Source organism: Bactrocera tryoni, unplaced genomic scaffold (genome assembly GCF_016617805.1).
Source record: "Bactrocera tryoni isolate S06 unplaced genomic scaffold, CSIRO_BtryS06_freeze2 scaffold_27, whole genome shotgun sequence".
Lineage (NCBI taxonomy): Eukaryota > Metazoa > Arthropoda > Insecta > Diptera > Tephritidae > Bactrocera > Bactrocera tryoni.
The window spans coordinates 23,964-49,439 of NW_024395993.1; the positions used below are offsets into that span (position 1 = coordinate 23,964).

General features: G+C 33.5%; 3 protein-coding genes across 3 annotated transcripts; all 3 read right to left on the minus strand.

Moving 5' to 3' along the window:
• Positions 1 to 3,818: 3,818 nt before the first annotated feature.
• On the minus strand, positions 3,819 to 4,408 carry LOC120781092. The gene is made up of 2 exons (XM_040113234.1): positions 4,223 to 4,408; positions 3,819 to 4,162 (listed from the first exon to the last, which is right to left on the minus strand). Exons 1-2 carry the CDS (start codon positions 4,406 to 4,408, stop codon positions 3,857 to 3,859), a joined length of 492 nt encoding a protein of 163 aa, XP_039969168.1. The 3' UTR covers positions 3,819 to 3,856.
• A 5,531-nt stretch (positions 4,409 to 9,939) lies between these two features.
• Positions 9,940 to 11,076, minus strand: LOC120781098. The gene is made up of 2 exons (XM_040113241.1): positions 10,601 to 11,076; positions 9,940 to 10,411 (listed from the first exon to the last, which is right to left on the minus strand). The coding sequence occupies exons 1-2, from the start codon at positions 10,892 to 10,894 to the stop codon at positions 10,403 to 10,405; spliced, it is 303 nt and encodes a 100-aa protein (XP_039969175.1). The 5' UTR covers positions 10,895 to 11,076; the 3' UTR covers positions 9,940 to 10,402.
• Positions 11,077 to 11,511: 435 nt separating this feature from the next.
• Positions 11,512 to 23,932, minus strand: LOC120781096 (structural maintenance of chromosomes protein 3). The gene is made up of 4 exons (XM_040113238.1): positions 23,787 to 23,932; positions 17,221 to 19,607; positions 15,321 to 16,053; positions 11,512 to 11,794 (listed from the first exon to the last, which is right to left on the minus strand). Exons 2-4 carry the CDS (start codon positions 19,437 to 19,439, stop codon positions 11,582 to 11,584), a joined length of 3,165 nt encoding a protein of 1,054 aa, XP_039969172.1. The 5' UTR covers positions 19,440 to 19,607; positions 23,787 to 23,932; the 3' UTR covers positions 11,512 to 11,581.
• Between the last annotated feature and the right edge of the window lie 1,544 nt (positions 23,933 to 25,476).

Sequence of the window (25,476 nt, forward strand, 5' to 3'; positions counted from 1 at the left end):
GCTATATGGCGCAGAGGCTTGGACGGTGTCAACAACTGATGAGTCGACGTTCCGAGTTTTCGAGAGAAAAGTTCTGCGAAAGATTTATGGTCCTTTGCGCGTTGGCCACGGCGAATATCGCATTCGATGGAACGATGAGCTGTACGAGAAATAGGACGACATCGACATAGTTCAGCGAATTAAAAAACAGCGGATACGCTGGCTAGGTCATGTTGTCCGGATGGACGAAAACACTCCAGCTCTGAAAGTATTCGACGAAGTAACCGCCGGTGGAAGCAGAGGAAGAGGAAGACCTCCACTGCTTTGGAAGGACCAAGTGGAGAATGACCTGGCTTCGCTTGGAATATCCAATTGGCGCCACGTAGCGAAAGGAAGAAACGACTGGCGCGCGGTTGTTAACTCGACTAAAATCGCGTAAGCGGTGTCTACGCCAATTAAGAAGAAGAAGAATGTACTGAAATTTGTAACCAAATTGGTAAGATGCTTGTTATTAAATGCCAAGAAGAGACATAGAGAGTTATTCAAGTTATTACTGCTATGTGCATTCTCATAACAGAGGACACATGTTATTCGAATTTGTATAATGTTTGTATGTGTAGTGCAGTATTGTGCTTTCAACGCCAACAGTTGAAATATTTACCAAAATTAATAATATTCTATATTCAATGGATGTATTTTAAAATTCAAATTTGTATTGAAGAAATATATCGTCACCTGAAATGCAAAATAACGTATCATCAAAAAGTTCAAAATTGAGTTTTTTACTGATTACGATTCACCACATCATATATATTACATATGTGTCGCAAATTTTAAGCTTCTGCGATCAAAAATACCCAAGCTATATTAAAAATTCAAAAAAAAAACGTACCATCAAGTGCTTGATTTCGTTACACCAAATAACCTATCATCACTCAAGTATGTAAATATAACAGAGTGTTTTTTTTATATCGATGTTAGCCTTCATTTATTGTTTATGTTTATTTTTAGTGCTTAAGTTCAATGTGCTTTGGTTAGTTTAGGCTACATCGTTGATCGAACGTGGAAGGTGAACATATATGTAGTCCTTTGTGAGGCCATAGAAAAGAAGAACTCCTGTGTTCGAACTAATAAATTAACAAAACACTTTCCGCCAGTTCGGTGGGATGTCTGAAGGTATGCGCCCCCAAGTGATTAAGTCCTGACCTCCCTAACGCAAGACAGCCAAGAAGGAAGTGTTGAGTTGCTTCCACCTAATCTTCTTCCATACAGCTTGTGTAGATGGGATCTGGTAGGATTCCCAGCCTTACTGCGTGGAAGCCAATAGGGCGATGGCGTGTTACAAGCCCCAAAACTAGGAAAAGGCTGCCTTACTGAGGGCAAAGAGATCACTAGATCTCATGCGAACGTTCTTGGGACAAAAGACTTTTTCAACAGCGTGTGTAAAAATTGTGGCCCAGCAGTAAAAGATTGGGATACGGGAGCACAGATCCGATCCCATTCTACCGATAGCGGTTCTAGGGTGTCTCTTCTTGCTAGCTCATATTTCCTGCGATTCCGCTGTGGTCTGGCACTCATATCATTCTTATCACAAAGGCACTCGATGCTATTGATAGCGAGGTTAGGTCTTCGATCAGCTCTGAATTTTCTGATTGTTAATGAGTTCAAGGCTGAAATCGCTGCTCTGCTATCTGAGTCGATGGTCACTCCTCTGAAGGAGGCTGCACTCCGGAGTAGTAAATCTACTGCAACCTTAATGGCTCCAGTCTAGGCCTGGAAGACACTGCAATACTTAAGAAGTTGGAGAAACTGGAGTTGATGGAGAGCTCCTGGCAGTGGACCCCTCCACCTTTGACCCATCCGTGAAGAAGCTCTCTGTCCCTTTTCTCCAACGGCTTCTTACCACCCACAACTCCCTCGGTATATGGGTAGAGAAGGAGCCGCTAGAGCTCGGTTTAGCGACTCCATGTTCTAAGTAATCAGACCCGTGCTTTTTTAGGAATTCAGCAGCCTATTCTTTTGCAAAGTTTAACAATAACTAAGAAGAAATGGCAACATCTGCAGGACCTAGAAGCTTTAATTCCAGCAAACTGTTATTACTTTTATGATAATATACCTTTTGAATAATTAGTTATTTAATAAATAATAATTAAACATTATCCTCATTTTTTAGCTTGAAATATTTAAATTTTTTCTAGTACTTATGTACATACATATTAATAATAAAAGTAACATGAAATATGAAAAACTTGCAACTGTTTTTATTTAAAATTAAAAAAAAAAGTATTAATATTCAAATTTTTAGTTTTTTTACAAATTTAGATTGATCATACGTTATTTTGTTTCAGAAATGAAAATTCAAAATAACGTAAGACACCTACTATAAAATTTGCTTAATTTTTTCATTACTTTTTTTCTAAAATATACTTATAGGTTCATGTTAATTCAGATTTGAAAATTTTGTTTCAATATGTGGTTTTCTTTTTATACGATTTTTTGCTTCTCCTGTAAACCTACGAAAAGTGATGTTACGTTATTTTGCATTTCAGGTGACGATATATATGTATTTAGCAAAACAAAATTTATTAAAAAGAAACTGTAAAATATAGTATCCTCATTTGTTGCAACACACAATTCAGAGCATTTGCGTCTATCGTAACTACTAAGAAATACTCTATTTGTCTTTCATGAGAATGTCAATAATTTATAATTCAAGCAACTCTTGTAATATAATCACAATTCTTTTCAATATCTAGCTTGTTATATCGCAAATCAGTATGTGATGCGACACATGTGTTTTAATATTTAATATGCTAGTTAGTTATTACAACGCCAAGTCCAACCTACTGGTTTACAAGTTTCTATATTCGTCATAGAAAGTTACAAACAAGAGGTCAAAGCTACTTTATTGTCTGTCTAATACTTAAATTAAGAACTCTTGCCTCTTTTGTGACAAATTTTCAAGAAACCAATTTAGTTAGAAGAGATCGTTTAAATATGTTTTGTTATAGCTCTTATAAAAATATATAAAATGATTTCGATATCCAAATAAATTATGAGATGTTGATCAGTTATAGGATTTACAAAAAATTTTTAACTGGTATACATGTCGTATGAGTAATATTATATATACAGAAACTTCAAATTTAATGGGGAATGTTTATTACCATTCGAAAGAAAATTTTTAGGCATTTATTTTTTGAATATTATCTCTTTCAAATGTTGGCCGCGACTACGTCTTAGATGATCCATCTAATGACTCCAATTTTAGATGACTCGTTCAAACATTTCGACTGGTAACTGACGAATAACACGCGTGATGTTTTCCTCCAAGGCCTGAATCGAGGTTTGGCTTACTTGAGAAGGTCGAGCGGCTTCAATTCTTACAGAAGCTTTGTTTTGTTCCGTATATTCTAGGTTTTCCTTTTTTAGGTGAGAGGGCTAATACTTTGAATTAGGAGTTGTCATCCAAGGAAATTTTATAAAACATCTTATATGGGGCATTTTTTAGAAATCTGATCCATTGTATTTTTAACCAAGGCACAGCTTCTCCATTGATGTTTTTCTTTCTATTATTCGTTGATTCTTTTAGTTTTCTTGTTGAAATAAAATCTTCTTGATCCATTTGTACTACCGAGAATTGGTTTCTCATCTTACATGATTTTATTAAATTATAATAATGCTCAGGGATGTATAAGTACAGTGCAATCGCGATTGAGGGAACTAATTCGTGCAAGGCCTGTTCCCTCAATCAAGATTGTTGCTTCAACTCAGATTAAGATTTTATACACTTTCTTTTATTATTTTTTCAAAAAAGTTAAATAGATTTTATTCTTGAGATCATCTTTGTACATTCACAAAATAAGAAAGCAAAACTTTATTCTGCTGAAAAAAAATTAACAATTTTTGTTTGCTTTTTTTTCGCTTTAAGGCATTGCTTCACAGCCTCCTCCCTAAAATTTTTAAGAACCATTATATTAGGAAGAGAATTAGTGTATTCTTCGGCCCACTCTATAGCCTTGTCAAAGACTGAAACGGCTTCTGAAGCGGTTATATTGCATTTTTCATTTGGTTCTTCGTCTTCTTCTGAACTTAAAACAGCAACGTCATCCACTATATTCAAGTCTTCAATAGGGTCATCCGTTGAAACCCAAGCAACCAAATCTGCTGTATTAAACGTAACCTGTGGAAAATATTTCTTTGTTAAATTTAGTACTTTCACATATAAAAAATGAGGGCTTACTTCTGGAACTATGCTCTCCAGCAAATTATTTATTTCCGCATACTCTGTTGATTGTTGCTGAATTGTATTTGAACGTAAGACAATCAAGGGGATGTCGTCATCTTCGCTACAGTTTGCTCCTTCTTCATTAAAAACATCATCTTTTAAAAGCGGATGCCAGCATTTTTCCACGACGACAGGGCCCATGCATGTGCCAACATACAAACAGCGTCTTTTAAATTTAAATTCTTTAAATATTCATCTGTGTTCGCTTTTCCAAACGCTGATCTCAATAAATTTGTCTTGTAATGTAACTTTGTCAATCTAATTACATTTTGGTCCATCGGTTGGATCAATGGCGTGACGTTTGGTGGCATGAAGATAGTAAAAATTGATATACAATCTGACTTTAAGTCTTCTACTCCAGGGTGACAAGGAGCATTGTCTAAAATCAGAACTGCTTTTAATGGCAGCCCTTGTTTTTGTAAGAAACGTGTAACCTGCAAAATGTTAAAAAAATTTCAAGTGTTACAAAATTGACAAAAAGTTAGAACCATAAAATTACCTGTGGCACAAAAGCATGATGAAACCATTCTTTGAAAATTGATGCAGTCATCCAAGCGGTTTTAGAGTTTTTATACTCGACCGGTAGCTCAAAATTTTTAAATGATCGCGGTTTTTTTGCCTTGCCAATTACCAACGGTTTTAACTTGTGCACTCCACTTGCGTTTGTGCATGCCAAAAATGTCACTCGAGCTTTTTCAATTTTTCTGCCAGGAGCAGTTTTTTCAGAAGAACTTACGTAAGTTTTATCGGGTAAGGTTTTCCAGAACAAGCCGGATTCATCCGCATTGTAAATTTGGTCGTCGCATAAACTAAGCTCAGCCTTTAGTTTTTTAAGTCTATTTTTGAACTCTGGGACTCCATCGGGATTTGATGATAATTTTTCACCACAGACTTTTAACAGACGAATTCCAAATCTTTTTTTAAATCAATTGAGCCAACCGCAACTTGCATTGAATCTGTTGCTTGATCCGTACATTTCTTCGAACAATTGGTTCGCCTTTACTCTAATAGAGGAAGCGCCTATTGGCACATGCTTACTTCTTTGTTTAATAAACCAATCATACAGCTTTTTTTCCATTCGTGGATATTCTCCAGTTTTAAAGGACTTTCTTTTGCGGTGCATTTTGGATGCTGCTTTCAAAATCTTTGACTTATTGTTTCTTATTCGGGTTATTGTGGACTTAGCGACTTTATATTCTTTTGCTAATTGCGAACATCCCGCCCCTTTTGAAATTTTCTCCAAAAATTGTGTTAAAAGTTAAAAGTTAAAAACAACTTCGTTTTCTTTGCCATTTTGGAAGCGCACGTGTCAAAAATTTCAAACCAACTGATTTGGTATACGCATTTAAACACAAACATTACACGACCGCATGCTTTTATTGCATAGAAAAAAGCAAAAAAAAAACGGTACAAAACATATGCATTGTTATTTATTTTTTGTTTTTGTTTAGTTTTTTTTGGTCCAGTTCCCTCAACTGAGTACTAATGAAACTGAAAAGTTCCCTCTACAGAGTAGTCAATGAAAAAAATTACGTGTTCCCTCTACCGAGGTGTTCCCTCAATCGCGTGTTTCCTCAATCGCGATTGCACTGTAATTCGATTTTTTAATTTTAGTTTCTATCAAACCAAAATCATTTGTCAAAAAAGGATGGCCGGATACCATAAATTTATGATCAATTGTTTCAACATTATTATCAGATGACTGAACAATTTTTAACCATATTAAAGCTCTGTAATTGTGTCGGTTTTGTCCTGAGCAGGCATCACTGTAAGCTATTATATGCTTTTGAGTGCTAATGTCCCGAATGTGCTTTAAGAAGCAGGACGCAACTTCCTGTGATCCTCTTGAGGCGATTGTTTCATCCCATTAGCATTTCCATTGTTGAAATTATGAAATCCTAAATTGTATACATACATATTGCGCTTATAGTAAGCTACCGAAACAGAAAGTTTTGGATAAGGAAGCGCTTTCTATAGCACAAATGTGAATCCGTAATTTTCACTCGGGTTATCTTTTGTTTTTTGTATGTGATCTGTTAAACTTTTTCTAGCCTGTTCGGCACTTTTAAGATGTGAATCATGAATTTCCATAAGATGCAACTTCTCGTCTTCATTACTGATGCTTCAATTTTTAGTTTTATCGCATCACACTTTTGGCACGTGTATGAAAATTTAGGTTGAACTCAGTATTAAATATTTTTCTATAAGTCCACTCCTTTTCACATGATGTATTATTTTCGTCACATTTTTCCACATATAGCCCATACATTTTTCGAATATCTAAGTCAGCACTTAGATACTTTCGACCTGAAGTGTGATGTGATCGCGTGTAATGGCTCACACATGCTGGAAAACTCAGAATATTAGATATTTTGAAAGGATCCAAAAAAAAAGTTTTACAAACAGAAACTTCCGAACTCATACATACATATAGATGAAACTTAAGACTCCATTTTCTGATATATCCTTTGTGATTTCTGGGCCGTTTTTGTTTTATTGGTTGTTTTCTAATCAAACCATACAGAAACATATTCTGTTTTTCGAAACTTGCTAAATTCCAAAAATAATCAAAATTAGCTTTTCTGTCTTCATATCCGATTCCATTTAAACACTTTTTGGAACAAAGACAATCTATATTTTCGAAAAATTTAGCACTCACGGGCTTAGAGTTTTTTGTTTCATATTCCTCTGCACGATATCTTGTGCATCATTCTGTTGATTGCGTGTCCTCTTTCTTGATTTCATTTTGCTTTCTTCCATTTGTAAGGGTTCCGAATTCACTTTTAAACTATGAGCTAATTCATTAGAAGACGATATCATTCTTATTCGTTTCCATTTCTTGGGAGCATTACTTATATTTATTCGCCGTAAAATGTCTACAATTAACTTTAAATAGTAGGTTCTTACATTAAAAGTTTTACTTCATCATACCTGAACCACTATCTGAAGACATGACAAAATTACTTTGTGATCACACTGACTAATACCACTATCAAAACGAACAATATCTGTTTTTCAGTTAACAACTAAAAAATAAACACATTTTAAAGAGTTAATTTGCATGGCGTGCTGCTAATCTCTTCAGATTATGTTATTTTATTAAGATTTGATAAGTAATAGCTGATAAAATAGATTTTCAAAATTTTTGACTTATACCACTTTCAAAATCAAGGGCTCATATGTATGTATGTATTTGAGTAGATTTTATGTTAATGTGTAAATAAATTATCAAGTAGCGAGTGCAAGGCTGTGAAAATATTCATAACAATTATTGATGTTTAAATGAAAATCCCATATTCAAAATGCTTTCATACATATGTATGTATGTAGCTATATATGTACGTTAATGTAAATTGAAAATATGTCTAAAGCAGAATAAGTTATATATCACATACATATGAAGCACATATGTACATATTATATTGTTCCTGAAAGCTGTGATAGATGGTCGAATATGTTCAATATCTTTTCTAAAAAAGTGGTAAACACTGAAATGATAGATGGTCGAATATGTTCAATATCTTTTCTAAAAAAGTGGTAAACACTGAAATTGTTGCATGTATTTTTGTTTCATATTTAACAAAATTGTTAGAGAATTAAATATACCCACATAAAAGCTCGACAATTTAAATGCAAAAAATATTACCAATTTAGTTAACAGAAATTTTATAGCACAAACAAACATTCCAAACATTTAATTTAAGAACATTTTTTTTAAAGCTAGAATTTGAAGATTTAGAATATTTTTGATATCGACTATATTAAAAGTGTTTTTTTTAATATTTTATCTATATTTTTCAGTTGTATTCTAATATTTTCTTCAATTTTTATAATGAAGTTTAAAATTAGTTTAATATAAAGTCATATCTCATTTTCATAAAAATTAAATTACCTTAAATATGCAAATATGAATTCTTAAAATATATTTAATTTATTAAAAAAAAAAAATAAATAAGTTTGTAAACAAACACCCTGTACTCACCTTTAAGTCTTAGAGCAAAAACAAAACTATTACTCTGCTGCCTTGTTATTGTTTATTTGTTTATACGAACGACGTTGTTAGTTAATTTGAAAACCACGAGAGACGAACATCGAAGGAACGAACGCTTGACTTAACATTTTACGAAATATATTTAAATAGCAATTAATTCACTACAGCACTATAGCACTATTTATGAATGATATACAATATTCGATTTCTATGCACTTCACTATCAGCATCATTTTAATAAAATGTGCGAAACATAAAAAAATATTACTTATGCATATTATTTTATTTCACTTTACACACATTTTTTGCTTCTGCTACGACACTTACAACTTTTCACTTAATTTTAGTTTTTATTTAATTTGCACAACTCTGACTCAAGATATTAAATTAAATAATTAAAATTGAAAAACACTTTTACTCTAAATTTCTTACGCGTTTATTAGTATTTTTTCCGAAACACGAATTTGACCGGTGACCGATCGCGATTGAAATATGCCAATTGACTGACTCTGAGCAAATATGAAGTGTGTGTAAAGAGTTTAACACGACACGGCTACGCTGTTGTCGTTGTGTAGTATGTGGTGGAGTCTGAATGGGGAGAAGGCGGCCATTGTTTTTGTCTACCTTGCTTTGCGGTTGCCCATCGCAGCATAGCGAAGGGGTAATGCATTCGCTACATGCCTACTACATTGCGGTAGTTGTTAATTCTTCTTGAAATGTTGTTTTGTTTACAAACTTTGTGATTTAGCAGCGATTTTGGAGACTAAGGTGGCAAATGAAAGAACTCGCATGCAATTTTTTATACACTCTGAAAATATTAAAATATTTAAAAATGTTTATTGAATATAAACTGTAATATTGAGTTACATATAAATAAATGCTTTTAAAAATAATTATTTTAAATAATATTGATTAAATGAACATTATGTTTTTAAAAGTACTATTTAAAATAAATAAACAATTTAAGAAAGTCTTTGTAGAGGATAGTTCTGCCTCCGTTCCTTTCATTGTTATTTCTTATGTTAAGACTCGGAATACATCCAATCAAACGATACTTACGAGAGGCTGGCTTTTTGAACAGATTAGAACAAATTTTCTTTTTGATATGTTCATTCATGTGTTGCATATTAAACAGCAAACAATAACAAATCTTCAACACTTGCACCAGAGAACTTAAAGCATAGAGAAGACAGAGAACTTAAAGCATGGAAATGATAACGAAATAATGCGAATATGCATATTTCATGAATGTCACCAATTTTCTTTGAAAAAATGAAGTTCATTTGGCACATCTTCACTTTGTAATAGTCGAAATAAATATAATTTATTTGAAATATTAATTTATTTAAAAATTAAAAAAAAAAATTAAAGAGAAATAAAATTAAAATTATTTTTACCTAATTTTTCCCGATTTTGTAAAAAAAAAAAATTAAAATTTTTACTATTTTTCGGAAAACAATGGTTCAAATAATACAAAATAATCACGCATATGTGACTCAGAGAATGCTTTTTTACGTTCTCTGTGTGACTTTGTATATTTTTCTTCAAAGCATTTCTCTTCATTTATTCTCGCATGAATTTAGTCGTTTTACATATATTTCTGCCAGAGAACGTGCTCATTTCTGCTAAATAGCAGCGAAAATGGTGAATTCCTTACTACAATTCTAACAGCTCTGTTAGCCGTCAAATCGAACATCATACAGAATTCAATTTGCACCTTCTCTATGCTTTAAGTTCTCTGTTTGGCAGAGTGTAATCCACAGTTGCGTGGAATACATTAAAATAGCCACATTTATGCTAAAATATGCACGAGCTGCGAAATCGTATAGACAACATGGAAAAAAGTATAGCTTCGTAAATAATTACAAAAATTAAGTACTAATTGAATTAATATTAATGTATCAGACCGGAAAGGAAGATTATTGGCCACAGTGGAGAAGTACTACGAAGATATCCACAAAATATGTAGGTGGCAATTACAAGTCAAATTTCACACAAGAATTGGCAGATGAGAGCATTGAAAACGATTCGTATAAAATATCAAAGATTTTACATGAAATAATATATTATATGTATGTATGTTTTTATTCCACGGGTTCTCAGTCATTAGTCGGTTCAGCTGATACGTTGATGAAATGGATCCACTACGTCATCTGCAAGGAAGAGAAAAACGAGTATCAATGAATGAATCATATTTGAAAATTTTGTTTCAATATCTCAAGTGGTTTTCTTTTTATACGGTTTTTTGCTTCTCCTGTAAACCTACGAAAAGTGATTTTACGTTATTTTGCATTTCAGGTGACGATATGTATATTTGATGACAAAACTATGTGAATACATACTGTGGAAAAATAAGCCGCAATTGCTTGTCTTATGGCGATTCCGCTACTGTTTTCACATCTGTCCGTGTGGCTTCTATGAGGATGTCTTGCTATGTTTTCTTGTTCAATCCGTTGCTGATTAACAGTGTCGTTTGGAATCGTTGCGAGTACTTTACCTCGACCAAAGCGCCTGAAACGGGCCTTCAAATGACCCAAAGCGTTTTCAGCTACTCGTCTGACCGATGTTACGTTTGTTGAAAAGTTTTTCGCCTTCGGATTGTTCAGTTGAAAATTTAAATGGTTTTTATAAGACATTCTTGCAGCTTGAATGCTGAATCCCCAATCAGGAGTATTGGCACCTCAGAATTCAGAAACACTGAAAACAAACTATTGAGAACTTACCAAAGACCAGGATGTACGGTGATTGAAATTCCTTTCTCCAGGGTAATACGTCTATAATATTTAACTTCAAGTAATATAAAATTATAAAATTGTTTGCGTTTGAGAAAATAAGTTTACAATTTTATCGTGCTCTAAATTTCAACCTTCAATAACTTTAAAAAAAAATTTTTTTGACGAAATATTTATACAACAGGGGATGCGCCTGGTCCCCTTCCTAATGAACTGCTAATTTTCAAATCGGAGATTCTTCGAAATTTTCATGGACCACTTAACGTGGTTTGACCCAGAGAAGATACAGCTGCTGGCGTACGCCGATGATATTGATGTCATTGGCTTCAACAATCGCGCCGTTAGCTCTGTTTTCTCCAGACGGGAAAAGTAAACGAAGCGTATGGCTCTGGGTGTGAACGAGGCAAGATTTTTCTGGTCGGGCCTGACGAGAAGCTAACGTTTTTTTTATTTAATAAAGCCAAATAAATAATCTTAAATGTTCAAATAAGTAATCCAAATATTAAAAAAAAACTTTAAGATACTACATGCTAGCTTTCAATTATACTTAAATGGTAGTATTTTATTGATAAAACGAGTAATTCACAAAATCTATGCATGGGTGTTATCATCCTCGACAAAATCTTTTGCTTGTTCCTTGGTAACGCAATCTATATGGCTGACCTTGTTTCTAAATCGAACTCCATAAAACTTATGGGCATTTTCAAGTAGCTCTGGTCTAAATGTAGTAGTTATAAATTGAGCCTGATCACTTAATTCGTGTATCATATCCGCCACGGCTTTTCTATGTTGAGCATCAAGTGCCTAAAAAATAAAAGAAAAAAACAATGAAGCGTATTTTTTGTATAATTACGTCCAAATGTCTAAGAAATATTATTATATAAGTATATTTAAAACCAAACCAAGCATTGGTTGTGTGCGGAAATCTGTTAATGTCAACCAACCAAGCAAGTAGTAGATATTATGTAAATACCATACATTATAATCAGCAGCTGTTTCTTTAATAATTAATAAGTTTGTGCTATAAAATATCAGCTGCAGAGCTAAATAGAGAAGGTAAAATCTTCTATAAGAGTGTTCACCTGCTGGCATATCCCGATGATATTGATGTTATTGGCCTCAACAACCGCACCGTTAGTTTTGCTTTTTGTTAGACTGGATAAGGAAGCGAAGCATATGGATTTCGTTGTGAACGAGGTCTAGACGAAAAACTCCTGTCATCAAACAAACAGTCGGCGCACTCACGACTTGCCTCCTATTGATCGTCATAAGTTAGGTAGGTAGCCGTAGGTAATTTCGTCTATCTTGGCACCAGTATCAACACCAACAAAAATACAAAAATTACATTTCTGAAGACATTTTACATCGTATTCGCTAAAAATTGGAAATGGGCAAATTCCGATCATCTTGACAATGAAGACGAAGCCGTGAATTATCCAGTGGAATTTCTAAATTCTTTGGAGAGGCTTGATATGCCGCCGCATCATTTGCGTCTCAAAGTTGGATCTGTCATTATTATGTTTCGCAATCTTCATGCGCCGAAACTGTGTAATGGAACCCAACTGATTGTGACGCAGCTATCGAATACAAGGGGGCCGAATGCTTGATTCTACGAATTCCTTTGAGTTCCAATGATTTACCATTTCAGTTCAAACCTTCACAGTTTTCAGGGACAATTGCATTTGAAATCCGACTATCCTTGTGTCCTGTTGATTACACAAGGATAGTCGCTAAAAGTGTGTGGCATAAATCAAGAAATACCATGTTTTTCACACGGCCTGCTATACGTGGCGTGTTCATAAGTTCGAAACCCATCTTCTCTATACTTTTACGCACCGGAAAAGAAACCAAAAAATGTTGTTTATCAAGCTGCGCTTCATTGCAAAAAATCTAGAAAAATCGCAAATAAATGATTTGAACACAAAATATAGTGAATTCAACTTTTTTTTTCATTTTAAAACACATAATTTCACGCAAGACAACGCCTGCGGGGTCAGCTAGTATCTATATATATAACATAAAAGAAAGCTGTGTTAGTTACACCATTTATAACTCAAGAACGGATGAGCCGATTTGGCTGAAAATTGGTGGCGAGGTAGCTGAGAACCAAGATAAGGACACAGGGTTTTTATCTCTCTAAGTCAAAATTAATTACAACTCATAAATACAAAAATTATATTTCAAATCATAAGCATTTGTTCAAAATTCATGTTTGTCGGAATCATTTGAATATATGCGTACAATTTGAAACAGATTCTTCCTCAAAAAATTTAAAGTAAAGTTTTTCTCGTTATTTGCTTCTTGATTTATATACCAGAAAGTGAAATAATCAAACGAAAATTAAAATTGTGTTATATGGGAAGTATGTAGGTGTGATTGTAGCCCGATTTCGCTCCTTTTCACACCGTAACATAGGAATGTTAGAGGAACTTTATGTACCGACTTTGGTTGAAATTGGTCGAGGAAGTCCTAAGGCTTGTGATTTCACTTAAAGAAGGCCACGACCATTGTCAAATTTTAACTTCGACTCCTATGAAGGCCTCTCATACCATCTCGGAAAATATAATGTCTCTGGCGTGTTTACCTATTGATTTATCGCGCTTTTAGTAATTTTTAACTGTACCGTTATAGTGGTAATGGACTGAGTTATCATCCAATTTCATCGATTTGCACACTGTTGGTAGGAGTTCTTGTTATATTTGCTCTAAGCGTAATTCGTTGTTTAGCTTCAGTTGTTTAGGTGATACGTACATAATCGCTCATTTCATCATGCCACATTCCAAATGTAATCGAAATCTGTTGGCCGAGTCCCGAGATATGGGATTTCACCAAAAAGTGAGCGGTGCACGCCCATCATGCAATTTTTACCAAGGTCTTATAAAGCCTTAACATTTCATCTCGGCGGAAAATTTGTACGCTTCTGGGGCATATAGTTATCGATTTATCGCGCTTTCAGTAGTTTTGAACAGTACCGTTATATGGAAAAGCAGCGGGGGTTTCATCCGATTTCATCCATTTTCACACTATCGGTAAGAGTTCTTATAATATTCATCTTGGGCGAAATTGGTTGTTGTAGCTTTAGTAGCTTAGGAGATATGCACATTAAACATATTAGAGGGCGGGCCATTCCCAATTTTTCAAAATTTTGTATCCACAGATGCCCCTTGCTACTGCTATCCCCTGTGCCAAATTACAGTTTTATATCTTAATTTATTGCTTAGTTATGACACTTTATACATTTTCCGTTAACGGCGATTTGTGGGTGTGGCAGTGGTCTGATTCCGCCCATCTACGAACTCGAATTTTTTTGTACGAAGGAACCTGCATACCAAGTTTCATCAAGATATCTCAATTTTTACTCAGTCGTTACAGCTTGCTTTTCGACTACGGGCAGACAATTTCATAGTTCAACCGGATGTCAACTTTTCTCGTCACCCTGATCATTTATATATACATATATAACCCTATATCTACATACCTCGTTTGCTTTTATGCGATACGTACAACCGTTAGGTGAACAAAACTATAATATTCTGTAACAACGCTTTCAAAGCACTTCAAACTTAAAAGAGAGAAATTATTCTTAATATAATCTGACAACAATATTGACCTAAAAATACTTACATTATTGTTTCTAGGTTTTATTTTTGTAAGCATGAAGAGTTATATTCAAGTAAAGTCATGCATAAACTGTACTGAGCACAGAAATTGTTTGAAACCCCTAACACTTATACTCAAGTTACAAAAATATATATACATAGGTATTATTAGATTTATATATATAAAAATTATTTAGATGTCAAGTTGAATTCCTGATGTCTGTCCGTCCATACTTATGTCCGTACGTAGGAATATATAGTAAAAATTTAGAAATCTTGATAAAACCTGGTGAACATATGGCCTGGCACTCTGACGGTAACAAACTGCCGTTAATAGACAAATTATAAAGTTCAGTAACTAAGCCACAAGTTAGGATAAAAAAAACTGTAATTTGGTAAAAAAAACATCTAAGTATGGAGTGGCATTTACGGTTTAGACTTTTCAACCCACTAATAGGTGCCATATAACATACCTCACAAACCACCAGCTCCATATCAATTTTTCTAGCTTCATCTCTATAATGTGTGAAATCGACCTAACTTACTTATTTTAAATAATATTTTGCACACTTCAAACTTGTACCGCGCCATTGACCCTTACAAACTTCGTTTATAAAATGTTCGGCCGCAACCGAGCTTAAATTTATATTGCTTAAGAAACGTGCCTGTTAACTAACTATGCAAGCATTTAAAATATCAGTTGAGCTATCATGTTAATAACAGTTAATTACCTGATCAATTTCATCAAATAAATAAAAAGGCGCTGGATCACATTTTTGAATTGCAAATATCAATGCCAGTGCAACCAATGATTTCTGACCTCCAGATAATTGATTCATTTCTCGCATTTCAGCGTCCACTCCTGTGAAGGAGACTCGAATACCAATTCCAGTAAAGGCATCAGAATTCGCTACTTCTTTATCATCTCTTTCATCGTCACTGTCCTTAGTTTTTAGTATCAAGTAACCTGCCCCTTGTGGCACCAATTTCTTAAATACTTTAGTAAAATTTTGGGCAACCTGCTTAAAGGTAAACTGAATGGCTTCAACTTTTTGCATTTCAAGCGTCTGCATTAGTTCACGAATCTTTTGATCTCCTATATCCAATTCATCCTTTCGTTTATATAATTTTTCTTTTTGCTCTGAAAAACTTAGAAATTGATCTAAAGCTTTTTTGTTCACGTGGTTATATTTCTTAAGATGCTGATTTGCTTTTTCTAGTTCTTTAAACAGAGATTTTAATGACATTTTACTATAAACACCATCAACTTGAGGTAAAGCACCTAAACTTGCAATTTTTTCTGCACATTCGTCAAGTTTTTGATTAAGCAAAATTTCTTTCGACGTCCATTTCTCCATTTTCTTTGCATCCTCATTTATTTTTTCCTCTGCTTCTTTTTCTTTCCGCATACAATTTTCTAGCTCAAGTTGTAGCGTTTTTTGTAGATGAACTGCTTGTTGAACTCTGAAAATAACAATTTTCAAACGACACATTATATTTATAAATTATCAATGTGATTGAATAAATAGTAATATAAAGAAATCTGCCCGTGGCCACTGCAAGCTGAAGGCATTTACACAACATAGGCTTATCTTCTTGCGTAAACTGCCGGTTCTGCGACAGGGAACCTGAACCAGAACCAGAACGCCTGCTAAGCAACTGCACAGCAGTCTGTAGACGCAGTATTAAGGCTCTTGGATCCATGTTTCCAAAAAGGGATCGCATCGCTTCACCAGCAACCAGCAGAATATTTCACTTTATCAATATATTGGGGCTGGGTGAGTCTTTGTGATTTAAGGGAGGCACAATAGACCTAAGGTCGCGGTGCAATCCTCATGTAATAATATAATCTAATATAATCTAATCTAATGTATTTAATATAACATTCGTTATTGATTTTATTGCCATTTCAATAGTTTACAAAAGAGATGAAGGCACGTAAATAACTAACTAGTTCCAGAGATGTTCTTTAATTAAGGCATAATTACTACAACGAATACCATTTAAAAACAATGTTTCTGAAGTCTTTGATATAATGTCAATGGCCTTTCTTTGAAAGCCTTGTCATGGACTTGCAACCAATTTTTTCAGGAGTTTCTAAGAAGTGATCTGAAGGTCAAAGCGAGAATGGAAACGCTTATGGTTACCTAAAAAAATAACTTAACTCTGATATATAGATATATAAGAAGTCCTAAAGCACGGTGATATCTAAATCTATACCCAATTTAGTTTTTAGCATGTTAATTTCATTTAAACTGACTTCAATCATCCCATCTAAAATTTGTTATGCTAAAAATTTTCATCATCTTTCTTCACCTAATTAAGTAAAGCTGAATTCACATTAAAAAGACGAAGTTCCGTAGTTAAGAGGAAAAGTAATCGAAATTATGACATAATCTAAAGAACGAAACGGCAAATAAAAGTAGTTATTTGAAGCCGAAAATGAAATGGAAGAAGTAATATTGTCATAATACAGTAGCTACCACGATACAAGTAAAATGTGAATAAAATTAGCGACATTGATGAAAATTCATTTGGTTTTGAAATATACATATGTTAATGAACTTCAGAGTAGCTACATAATTAGTACTAGGAATATGCATGATAGTTGCAAATATGAATATACTATACCTCTTTTCAATATCCTCCAGATCAACATTGACTTTCTTAATCCTTTTTTCTGCAGATATTAAATCATTTTTACAATTCAAGAGCTTTCGTTTTCGATCTTCAACAGATATTTCTTGTAGTGCTGTAATTAATTCATCTCGTCTTCGAAATAGATTGTTGGTTAATAGGTTGTCTAGCTTATTTTTTACAACTTCTAATTGCATTCTTTGTGTGAAAGCTTCTTTATTCTCCTGATTTAATTTCCTGATGTCATCATTAAGTTGATCTATTTCTCGTTGATCTTGTACCGACAAACTGGATAAGAGTTCTTGCTTAAGCTCAGCTTCCAACCCAGCTTTTGTGCTATTCATTGCTTCTAAGCTAGCTTTACATTGAGTAGCAGATCTTTCCCTGGTTGATCTATATTTTTCAATCCTTAGTAATTCTTCTTTCATCAAACGAATTTCACCTTGGAGTTTTTCAAAAATATCTTTAGTTTTTCCTTGTTTTGTTTCTGTTTTCTGCATTTCCGACACGACTGAATTTATATTATTTTCTGTTTGTTTGATTTCATTTCTTAGTTTACTTAACTCTTTTTCAAAGTCTCGTATTTGTTGTGTATATTCGGACCGTTTTTTCTGTATTTCAAGGCGTGATCGAGATGTATTAAAATAGCCACCTGTTAGAGATCCTTTAGAGGATACCTGATCGCCATCCAAAGTAACACAATCTAATCCAGTGCTTTTAGCTAATTCCGTTGCTCTTTCTAAATTTCGGCATATTAAAGTTTTTCCAAATATATATCTCAAAGCTTTGTCATGCTGTTCGTCGTATTTAAGCTTTGAGAGCATGGGAATGGAATCTGGATCATCCGGATAATCATGTATTTTTACTTGCAGTCGATTTAGGGGCATAAATGTAACTTCTCCAGGTAGCTTAAGTTTGTTCATTTCTTTTAAAATTTGAGTTCCGACTTTGTCTGACTCAACAATATGATGAAATAATCTATTGCCAGCGGTCACTTCAACAGCTGTATATATTGTCTTATCACAACTGAAATTTTCAATAACTGGTCCATAATAAGATTTGGCAATGTCATCAAAAGGAGAGCCACGCTCAAAAAAATTATCCAATACTTTGCGAACAGAATCTCGACCGTTTAATATTGGTTTACCTGCCATACTTCTGAGTGCTTGGTCAGTTTTAGATAATTCTTCCTTGTGTGTTTGCAGTTGTTGCGTCATTTGTGTTTCTTTTCTCCATAATTCATTCCTCATTGCTTGATAATGATCTTTGGTTTTTTTCAATTCATAGTATTTTTTGTTGTGATCATCAATTTGAAGTCGCAGTTGTTCAAGTTCGTTAGAATGCTCTTCAATTTTTTTGTTTAGATCTGCTTCAGCATTGCTATCTTTTTTTAAATCTTCCATCAATTTCGAGTTGTGATTAATTTTATCTCTTATTTGCTTACTTAGAGATTTTAATTCATTTAAAATCCATTTATCTCTTTCTTCTCTTGAGGAAAACTGGGACCCCCGCCCTTGCTTGGCATATAACTCATTTCTTTTTTGCTCCTTAAGGGATAACTCTCGCGAACATTCTTCTTCTTTACGCTTCATAGCTTCGTATTTTGGTTTAACATCATCCAACTCTCGCTCTTTTTCTGCTATAGTTATTTTTAATTTTTTTAACTCTAGATCGGCTCTTTCTTTGGATTTGTTGTCCCCTTGAACTTCATCATTAAGATCGATTATAATAAGATCAAGCTTTGTTTTTTCACGTAGCAGTTGTTGCTGTTCTGTCAACAACACAGATCGTTCTTCTTTCGTTGAGATAACGTCTTTTTTTGCATCTTTTAAACGCTTCTGAATTTCTTTTATGTTTTCTTGAGCCTTCTGAATTTCGACGTTATAAATTTTTTTCTTATCGACCGATGATTTCTTTTGTTCATTCAAATCATCCAATGCCTTTTTGGTTTCCTTTAATTCAGTTTCGTGTATTATATACTCCAGCAAACGCCTTGCTTTATCCCATTTTTGATATTCCTTCAACTCTTCCTTCTCTTCTTCTAATGTTTTCAATCGTTCTTCAATTGTTCTGAGATACTCTGAAATTTTTTCAAGTTTGCCTTCAGTTTCACGCAAAATATTTAGCGACTCTTCTTTTCGTTCGTCATATACTCGAGTGCCAGCTACTTCGCGCAGTAATTTTAATCTATATGAATCAGCTGCTGTAGCCATTTGATTGATTTTCCCTTGCTTGACAATATAATATGGATTAGAGTTCGAAAATCCAGCAGATTCGAGTAAGTTCACAACTTCTGTTCTGGGAACTACTTTTTTGTTTAAAAAGTACTGATCTTTTTTAGAACCAATCACTCTTCGAAGGTATATTTCTTCTTTGTCTATCTAAAACAAAAAAAATAAAATTTAATATACTTAAAGAATTGAATACAAAAAGCGAAGTTTTACCATAATAAATAAAACTAAAATAAACTAACTGAAAACTGGCAGCAAATGAACTGAGAGCAATAAATTGCCACCGAAAAGAACAAGAAAAGGAGCAGAGATCACTAAGAAATGTTGTAACTAACTCAACTCTTTTTGATATTACGATTTGCAAATTATTTTCAGTCAAAGTTTGATTCGTAACGCCAACAATTAAAACAATGCAATTTCACAAAAAAAAATGTGAATAGTAATTAAAATGAATATTAAATTTGATTTAAATTACAATGACAAAAATGTTGGGATCGAAACTGATGTGCTGCGCATAAGGAAAAAGCTTCGTAATCACAGAAATCCATTCGAACTTCCTTTCACCAAGTAAGCCAAAATTTGTTTGGCAATTAAATGGCTTTTAACGAATGTGTATTGTATTAATTTGTACACTGTGGACACCGCAAAAGACCCATGACTGAACAGGAGCAGCAAAACGTTTCAAAAATTCAATTTTACTTTAAAAGTATATTCCTAGGGGTAGTAGATCGTATCGACTCTTTATGTTCGAAACACTACCGGCAGCTGAACAAATTGTTCTTATTATAAATAAAATAGTTATTTTTATCTATTTTCTAGTAATGTTTTTCCTAAATAAATTCATTAATGTTTAACTACAACTGTTTGTTAGCAGTTTGAAACTTTTAATACTCTAGTCAATCCTACTGACACAGAGTTGGAAACCATAATACGAAAAAAAAAGTTGTTTGGCAACACTCAATCAATAAGGGCTTTATTTGGAAGGTCATATACTCTTTTTGTTTTATTACTATATTTTATTTGCGGTCAGCAAAAAATTTATAGAAATCACCGTCAAATAAGATATACACATAGTTAATGAAGTCTACGTTCAGCAATTAAATTCAAGTTTTTCACATGTATTTCTTCCTTGTATCCTTAAGTTTAAAATGCAAAAACAACAATTAAGGAAAGAATAACCGAACATTTCGTACTCTTGCAAATTGTCAGCATCCAAAAGAGGGAAATACCTTCAGGTTTATAAGGTTTGTATGTTGTATGGAGTCGAGGCAAGTTTACCATATTAGGCACAAAGATGCACGGCTATTAGAAAAACACGCTCCCTCAATTTTATTAAAATAATTTACATACTCGTATTTGCCGATATATGAAGTACTATAAAGTTAATTGGGAGTTCGAAAAATTTTATATTAGCTATACGGAGGCTAAAGAAATTATTGTTGATTATTATTAAACATATTTTTGACATACACAGTGCGTTCCAAAGTAAACAGGACTTAAAAAAAACCGAACAAATGGTTTTTTCGGCAAAATCAATTTATTTTATTCAAAATACATAGTATCCTTCTGCTTCAATACAGCTTCTTGCACCAACCAATAGCATGTCGAACGAGTGTATGCCGGTGCAAGCCTTTTGAATGGCCTCCACGTCTGCATAACTGCTTTCCTTTCGTGGGCAATTGCATTTTTCCGAAAAGGAAGAAGTCGCACGGTGCCATATCAGGTGAATACGGGGAGTGGTTAATGGTTAAAATATGAGTTTTGGTCAAATAATCGGTCACAGGCGTCGATCGATGAGACGGCGCATTATCGTGCAACAAACGCCAACTTTCATCTTCGCGATATTCGGGCCGAACACGTCGAATGTTCGGTCAAAATGTGAAAAATCGATCTTTTGGAGATGTTCAATTCCATTTCCATGAATTTCAATGATGATTTCGGCTTATTTTTGATGAATTCACGCACAGTTTCGATGAAATTTCCGATGATCACGAATTTTGATTGGCCCACATTTTGATCGTCATTTATAACGTTGAAACCACTCGTGCACTCTGCTAATAGGCAATCATCGCCATAAACTGGTTCATCAATTGAAACGTTTCAGTAAAATTTTTACCAATTTCAAATCAAAATTTAATGTTGGCTCTTTGTTCGAAGCTCATTTTCGCATTGATAACACAAACATACTGACACTTAAAACGTAACAACTTCACTTCCAATCGATGAAATGTCATGAAATTCTTACTGGACAATCGATAAAGATGGCAGATTCTAACGTACCAGTCGTCATATACATAGATGGCGCCACCAGGAGGCGCTAGATCCAAAAAGTCCTGTTTACTTTGGAAGGCACCTGTACAAGGCATTCTCTTACTTAGAAAAGGATTCTCTCGGAATTTCTATAACATAACTCACAAATTTAATGACTGTGCCAATTATTCTTGATTATTCTTAATCTGTAGATATGTCATTCTGGTCGGAACTACTGAAGTTAAATTTCAAGAGTAAATAACAAAATGGTGGACTTTGAAAAAAAAAAAAACTCGTTTTATTTTAGCAAAGAAAAGGTTGTAAAATAAAAAGTTATGGGTGAAAAAAATTCTCGTTTGTACCGACGAGAACTATAAGTGTGTAAAACAGCCGGTTAAAATTTGAAAGCAATCGGTTCAGTAGAAAAAAAGTTAGGACCCGGGCCGACCAGAAAAACAATGTTTTGAGAAAAAGTTCAACAACTCTGAGAGAAAGGACTCCGAGGCACTCTAGGAAACTCGTTATAACTCCCGAAATATTTCGAATTTCTGTCTGTCAGAGTATATTCTCAAGAGATTGTACTTTCAAATTAGGCAAAAAAAAATTTCGTTTTTTTAAACCCAAGTTACCAGACTACTTCCTTAAGGGGGGAACCTGATTTAGAAGCTTCAAAAAATCGATTTTTTTGGCTTAAATCTCTTTGAAAATAACTAAGAATATGTATCCAAAGTTATAGATGGAAATTCGAAATATTTTCGAAGCTAGAAGGAAAGCGAAAACTTTGACGCGCGATTTCTCGGTTTTTCATTTTTACGATTTTACTGAATTGGCGGGCAAGATAGAAAAAAAACTAAACGTCGGATCGAATTGGGGCAAAATTTATTACCTTTGCCATTAAACTATCTTCTATTTAAACTAAAAAAACTAAGAAAAGTCATGTTTGAACATATTTTTAAACAACATAAAGTGGAAAATGTTTGGCAAAAACCCAATTTTTTTTCAAGTTTTAAAAAATTATAGTATTTTACGCTTTTTTTAGAACATTCTTAGTTTAACTAGAAGATATGTTATTAAAAAATATGAATCTATATAAATTTTTTGTTTCAGATAGAAATTGCGACCTGCATTCTGCCCGTCGTTGTTCAGAATGTTGGAAAGGGCCTTCGGTAATAATTGCTTGTCTCGAGCAATTGATGCTTAAGAATCGACGATTAACAGTCGGGGACATCGGCATCGTTGGAATATCGGAAGGATCAACGAAAATCATTTTGAAAGATTATTTGAGCCTAAGAAAAGTAACACTAAACTTTTTCGAAAAACGGCGTTGCGTTAACGTCTGTGAAACAATCCTTTACAACTACCATCCACGATTTCATGAAACGTATTATTACTGTCAATGACTCTTGGATCTATTCTTACGACCCGGAAACAGGCGATTAATCGGCCGAATATCATGGCAAAGTTAATGCACCGTCGCATACTGAATTGATGCTTCGTACGTTTTTCGCCAAATTTTTAACCAATATCGCGCCGTGACGTCTGGCCAGGAAAACCGTTTTGAGTCAACTGAAGACATTAATCGTGAATCGCTCATTTAAGGCTATTACAAAATCATTTTTTATTAATTATATGACATATTTTCTAGAAACTAAACCATTCATTTTTTCAGTGTATCTTCCAGTTACTTTTGCAAAATTTTTAAGTTTACCTCATTTGTAGTTAAAACATTTATTTTAAATGATCATAAAAATGATCATTTTTTGTTGAAAAATAAGTATCATTTTAGATCTAAATATTTAATCTATTTTCATGTCGGATCGTGTCGGACATAAAATTGTTCAGTATTAGCAACTGAGAGAGTCGGTTCAGTTTTTTTTAACTCCCATATACTTAATAAAATGAGTTTCGAAGCTTTATTTAATAAAATGTGAATCAAGCTTCTAACAGTTTTTCTATTCGAGACAAAATCAGTGACATCAACTCACATACTAATATATCATGCTCGAAATACACAAATAATGGCGTATGTTAAATTTAATTATTCCATTTCAAAATAGTCTAAAAATTATGTATACTTACAGGAACTCGATTATCGCTATTATCGAAAATTATTTCAACGTATGCCGAAATGACCCTAGCGCCTGTTCCCTCATGCAAAAGCGCCTGCCTTTGTTCAGGACGCAGGTGAGTAAATTCATCACTCAGCACAAACTGTATTGCTAAAAAAGAATAAACATTTAAATTCAACAACAAAAAAATAATGAAAACATAAATATAACAATTGGAATTAAGCATTTTTATCAATGAGTTAACCTCATTTCGATATACATAATTAATTTTTAATACAGTTTTTTCACTTGCTGTAATAATATAAAGCTATTATAAACTTATGTACATTCGCATATTACGTCATCAGAACTGCATCTGAACATTCTATCGTCTACTCGTTGTCGTCTAGTATGATAAAGGAGGAATCATCCGTTCGAAAGCGGGAAAAGTTCTAAAGCAGTCTAAAAATTTTTAACTTCAGAACAAAACTCATCAGTTGAATATACAGTATTTGAGTACATACATATAAATATAAACTGTCATAAGTTACTAAATTTATATGGTATTACAAATTTTGCGGATGTTTTCAATATTCGTTATTAGCCGAAACCGTGAATAGATTACAACCACACTTGGTGTCTTATTAACTTGTATATATGTATGTAGGTCAGAACTTTACGTAGCTTCATTATTACATTTTGCTTTCTATCCCAAATTGTTATACTCTCGCAATATGTTACTACAGAGTATAGTAATAGTTTTGTTCACCTAACGGTTATAAATGAGCAGGGCAAGACGAGTTGAAATCCGAGTGACTGTCAATCCGACAGTCCTTAGTAGGTTTAATTTACATACATATCTTTTCAATTATTTTTATTTTGTTCAGTATAATAAATTATTACTCTGTAATTCCTAAAACACCTAAATCAGAAATTTCAAGCAAGTATTCAACAACTTCTTTAAACTGAAAATGATAACAAATTTATTCTCTGTGTTCGACCCCTCATCAAGTATTTTCAATTTGTCATTAAATTGAATAAGAACATTTTTAGGACTTCTTCTAATTCCTTCTGCTTACTGACTGAACCACTACTGGTTGAGCCGTAATCATTTCAGTATCTTCTCGGTCCGCGTGCAATAGTAACAATGCCCACACTCATGTAACGACTATATTAAAAGCTACTTAAGGGGGAGGATACCTCTAGTACTGCCAAAAAAAAGGCTATTTTTTCAACTTTTATTATGGGAGGATGAAACCAGATCACATCCGATTTTTTTGCATATACATATATTAAGAGGTATTATCGAACTACAAAATAAAAAATATTTTATGTAAAAAAAAAACAAAATGGCGGGGAAATATCAAATTGATTGACGTTTTTTGCGGCCGTCAACTTCCTGGCTAGGCTTTTTATCTAAAACAAAAAAGTAAATGTTTTTTTAATCATGAAGCTTTTATCAAGTGCAAGTAGAAGGGTTTTGAGAATTTCGAAAAATTGGCAATGTAGGCCTGGATTTTGTAAAAAGTGTCATTTTTACCTGCGTTTTTCGTCATCAAAATAGTTAAACAACTGTCAAAATGCCATTTTTTCGGAAAAGCGCTCTATCACGCACTTAAATATAAAATTATCTATAAAATACGCTTTAGTTCATGTGAATCGGTTAAGTAATACGCTCGCAATTTTGACGGCCGGACAAAAAAGTTATTTTCGAGGAAACG

Excerpts from the sequence above, each read along its gene's own strand:
- LOC120781096 (XM_040113238.1), bottom strand. The coding sequence starts at position 19,439 with ATGGCTACAGCAGCTGATTCATATAGATTAAAATTACTGCGCGAAGTA. Across the intron at positions 16,054-17,220 it reads CTGGAGGATATTGAAAAGAG|AGTTCAACAAGCAGTTCATC; the intron begins GTATAGTATATT and ends TGTTATTTTCAG. Across the intron at positions 11,795-15,320 it reads TATTTGATGAAATTGATCAG|GCACTTGATGCTCAACATAG; the intron begins GTAATTAACTGT and ends TTTATTTTTTAG.
- LOC120781098 (XM_040113241.1), bottom strand. The coding sequence starts at position 10,894 with ATGTCTTATAAAAACCATTTAAATTTTCAACTGAACAATCCGAAGGCG.
- LOC120781092 (XM_040113234.1), bottom strand. The coding sequence starts at position 4,408 with ATGGGCCCTGTCGTCGTGGAAAAATGCTGGCATCCGCTTTTAAAAGAT. Across the intron at positions 4,163-4,222 it reads TGGAGAGCATAGTTCCAGAA|GTTACGTTTAATACAGCAGA; the intron begins GTAAGCCCTCAT and ends TATTTTCCACAG.